The 4,654-nt window shown below is 33.5% G+C and overlaps 1 protein-coding gene across 1 annotated transcript; it reads right to left on the bottom strand.

Moving 5' to 3' along the window:
* Positions 1 to 654: 654 nt before the first annotated feature.
* LOC106143877 (olfactory receptor 5B3-like) lies at positions 655 to 1,584 on the bottom strand. Its single transcript, XM_013348031.1, has one exon. The coding sequence runs from the start codon at positions 1,582 to 1,584 to the stop codon at positions 655 to 657; it is 930 nt and encodes a 309-aa protein (XP_013203485.1).
* Between the last annotated feature and the right edge of the window lie 3,070 nt (positions 1,585 to 4,654).

Genomic DNA, 4,654 nt, shown 5'->3' with positions numbered 1-4,654 from the left:
AGTGTTTCAGAAAACATGCACAGCAGAAATATGTTACAAGAAGGAATGGCACATAACATTAAAATATTGACTCAACTAAATTATGTCATGAATTTTTGGAATCTTGACAGTCGACATGTAGAATAGAGAAATATTTCTTTTTGTATTGATGTCATGAAAAATAAGGTAAAAGCCATTTTCTTATTTTATATACTAATTATAAATATAAGTATTTAGGTTAACAAGGAAGTTCATAACAACTACAATAAAAAGTAAAAATAAAATAAAAATAAAACAAAATGCAGAAAACATTGAAACATCCTAGTGGACATCCCTAGAAGTATATTTCAATGAGATTAAGACTCCAGTCAAGTTGACAAAAAAGATTAACTATAACAATACATGAAAAAGAGAAAGCAAAAAGAAATCATTACATAATAATGATAAAATGACTCTTTTTGAAACATCAAACTCAAAAAATATAAAATATTTGTATTGATGTATTACAATTCTAAATATAAAGTTTTCTGATTCTTGAAAGAAAATGATATGCAAGGGCATGATGAGAAGTCAGATATTGAACTAGTATTATTAAATACAATTAAGCATGAGATCTGATAAAAATGAATTTAAATCATCTATACCACAAAACATATAATGTTATAATCATAATGATTATTTTTTCTTCAGAACTATTTTCATAAATGCTCTCTTGACCTCCTTGTTCCTCAGGCTGTAGACTAGGGGATTCAACATAGGGATGATCATGGTGTAGAACACAGACACAATTTTGTCAGTGTCCATTGCATGTCTAGAGCTGGGCTGCAAATACATGAATATTATTGTCCCATAGAAAATAGAGACTGCAGTGAAGTGGGAGGCACAAGTAGATAAAGCTTTCTGATGTCCTGCTCCTGAATGCATCTTTAAGATCGTTATAAAAATTATAATATAGGATACTAATATTATTATGAGAGCAAAAAATATATTGAAGCTAGCTAGAAAAATAAGAACCAGCTCATTTACATGTCTATCAGAGCAAGAGAGAGCCATGACTGCTGGCATGTCACAGAAAAAATGATGAACCACATTAGACTTACAGAAGGAGAGACTGAATGTATCTCCAGTGTAGACTGAGACATTCAAGAAACCAAGAACATAGCAGGCCATGATCAGAGACACACACACACTTGTGTTCATGGAGGAAGCATAGTGTAGGGGCTTACACACTGCTGCATAGCGATCATAGGCCATTGAAGCCAACAGGAAATTTTCCACAGTGGCAAAAGCTGCAAAAAAGAACATCTGAGCAGCACAGTCATTGTAAGACATGATCTTGTCTCCTATTAGGAGCCCAGACATGACTTTGGGAGTAACAGCTGAAGAGTAACCAAAATCAACCAGGGACAAGTTACCAAGGAAGTAGTACATGGGAGTGTGAAGCCGAGAATCCAAGAAAATCAACAGGATCATCCCCAGGTTCCCAATCAGGGTGATGGTGTATATGAAAAGGAAGGTGATAAAGAGGGGAAGCTGCAGCCCTGGGTCATTGGTCAGTCCCATGAGGATAAACTGTGTTACTTCTGTCCTGTTTTTCATCGTCATATTCCAGCCACTTGATGTTCTGTGGCAATGAGAAAGAAAAGGAATATTAAAATAATGAAAATGAAATTGAGAAATATAAACACACAATATAAACATTAATTGTATGAATATTTTTTTGGAAAGATTCTCAACCAAGCTCTTGACTTTGAATGCCAATTTAATGTGTTTGCTACATATAAGGTCACATGCTATTAAATCTAAAAGGTAATACATTTAAAAGTGGTATTCATCAGTGTGCAGAGAGTGAAACACTTTGGAGAACCTTCTCCTAAACAGGATGTTCCCATTAAACCTCTCCTCATAGAGCTGAAGAAACTATGTGGAAAATGTAGAAAGATTGAAAGACCCAGAAGAGATGGGTTGCTCTAAGGAAACAGTATCTTCCACACACAACAAGACTGATATACATGCGAACTCACAGAGACTATGTCAGCACTCAAAAGTTACAGCCAGAAGGGGCCCTAAAATGAAGATGGGACAGTAGATGCAGGCCTAAACTTCTAAACAAGACACAATCTGTAAATGGCACACACGGGAAAAGAAAAAGTTACTTTTCTCCAATGAAGTCTACCATTTACAGGAGGAATTGGACAATACACAAAGAACATCAGGGTCTTTGTGAGATTTTTCTCAAATATTTCTTCTATTACATTTTGATTGTTTTGTTTTCCTTTGGTGAGATTTTTTTGAGAAGGAATGAGAGAGAGGGAGAGACAAAGAGATAGAGAGATAAAGATAGAGAGAAAGAGAGAGAGAGAGAGAGAGAGAGAGAGAGAGAGAGAGAGAGAAGATATAAAGTTGGTTGAGTAGAGAGGATCTAGGAGTAATTAAGGAGGGAAAAACATCAAAATATATTGCATAAAATTTAAATAAAAAAGAAAAATGTTTTGTATATATTTTAATTAACAAACAAAATAAATGAACAACAAATAAATATATCTTCCAGTTAACCTCTGAACTCAATTAAGTTTAATACTTGACATTTGTCACCTGCCAACAACCAATTTAAATAGTTAGATTGCACTTATTATCCCCTCTCAATGATATGAATTCAGAAAAAACACTAAAACAGGTCTCTGTTCATTCATTCAAGTGTATTTTGTCACTTAAACAAGGACTTTTTTCCTTTTCCTTGTTATTTATATGTTTTGAGGTTATTTTATTGCCTCCTGTGATATAGAACCATATTCTAAATATAACAGACAAACATACTCTAAATATAAAACATTGGTGTCATTCATGTCAGTTTTTTAAATATTAACTTTGCATATCACATGAGAGCAATCAATAAATTGCCTATGGTGAAAATGTCTATACTCACTTAGAACTTAGTTTTAGAAAACTACTGAAGATATTTCACTTTTTCAACAACTCAGAGTGGCTACATCTGCCCCTGCTTTGACATAAATTATACTTCTTACTGTATATTCACCCTTTACCATTTTCTTGTGGAGAAACATTTAGTCTTATATAAAGTCAGCAATGGAATGATGCTTATATATGATTACAAGTACATGCTTTCCTAGTTGTATTCAAATGATTTTAAGTTCTCTGTGTAGAGAAATTAGAAGAATGAACACTAACATAGATCAATGTCTAAATTAACCATAATTTATTTCTGCTTTATAGGTAATATTATGAAAATGTCGCCACTGCCACATATTTTGTAAAGTCTAGCTGTAAGGCTGAATAAGAGATATCAGCAAAAATGTCAAGACAGAGTTTACAATTTAAAACTATAGCAGTCTAATGTTTATCTTTGAATATTTTCTCTCACCGATTCTGAAGCTCCTATCTAATCCTCTGGTCCGATGTTAACTATTATCACTGAAAAAAGATTTGATCATTGAAGCATGGCCTGAAGTTCATTCCTTCAAAACTGCAGTATGAACTTGTATTTGTGTTTCATACCCACATGCAGATCTGGAGGAAATTATACAGACCTATGAAGTGCTAGAGACTTCTCCCAGGAGTCTGTCTATAGCTTCTGTCCCTTCATTATGTGGAGGAAGCAATTAAATGGCCCATGGGAATCACATTGGTTACTTTAATATACACACATAATTTTGCTTTACTCTTATTAATTTGTTTTGAACTTTAAAATTAGTAACAAATCTTTATATTTTACTTTCTTTTGGGTACATTCTATGACATATCAAGAAATCTTAGGAAATAGTTTTAATGGATGGTTTACCTTTTTATTTTTATTGCAAAGAGTTTCTTCTCTTATATAATATATACTAAACAGTTTCCCTGTGTATTAAATAAGTGTGCGAAGTAATAGACTTTTCATTATAGCATTTTTCACCTTTTTTCTGGTTGACCCACTTCTGTCAGTCCATTACTCTACCTCCTTCCACCACTGCATGCTGGTGCCATTCCTTTCCCCAATAATTCTCCTTTCTCAGAAAATACTTTCCTCCCTTGATACCTCTAAATGGGTCACAGTGTTGGATGGGTATACATAAGCTTAGGAGAGAGAAGAAAAAGAGTATAGAGAGTCATAAAATAAAGCTAATGCTTTAAAAAAGGAGGGAGTAAAAAAAAATAACCAATGATAGCAAAAAAAAATAAAAAAAAATAAAAAAGGAGGGAGTAAAGTCTTAAAAGAGACAGTGTACAGATTATCATAGATTAAAAGAAGTAAAGAAAAATAAGCCAGGCAAAAATGAAAAATTCACAGAGACTCTGGATTCTGTATATTATTCTGTTTAATTTTTTTCAACTGTGAAGGAGCTAAGTGCAGAGACATTTCATTGTATGAGCTGCTAGGCTAAACCACCATGAACATTATTATAAAAGCATAATGGTCTCAGAATTTGGGTCTAAGGATATGATGCTTTGGAAAAGAGGTTCTTCTTTTGTTTTCAGAGAATGAGACCCTGTGGATTGCTTCTAGACCAATATGGTATGGCAGACCATGCCCTCCTGAAAGGTGTTGTAAACACCCTTAAAAAGTTACTTCACTCAACTGCTGATTGAGATGAACCTAGCATACAGGATACACCATGAAAAACCTGATTAATAATGCTCCCATACAGCACGAAGCAGTTTGGAGAGAAAAACTATG

Source organism: Microtus ochrogaster, chromosome 8 (genome assembly GCF_000317375.1).
Source record: "Microtus ochrogaster isolate Prairie Vole_2 chromosome 8, MicOch1.0, whole genome shotgun sequence".
In the NCBI taxonomy this organism is placed as follows: Eukaryota; Metazoa; Chordata; class Mammalia; order Rodentia; family Cricetidae; genus Microtus; species Microtus ochrogaster.
The sequence above is the reverse complement of the archived record's forward strand: the minus strand, read 5'-3'. Positions and strand labels throughout refer to the sequence as shown.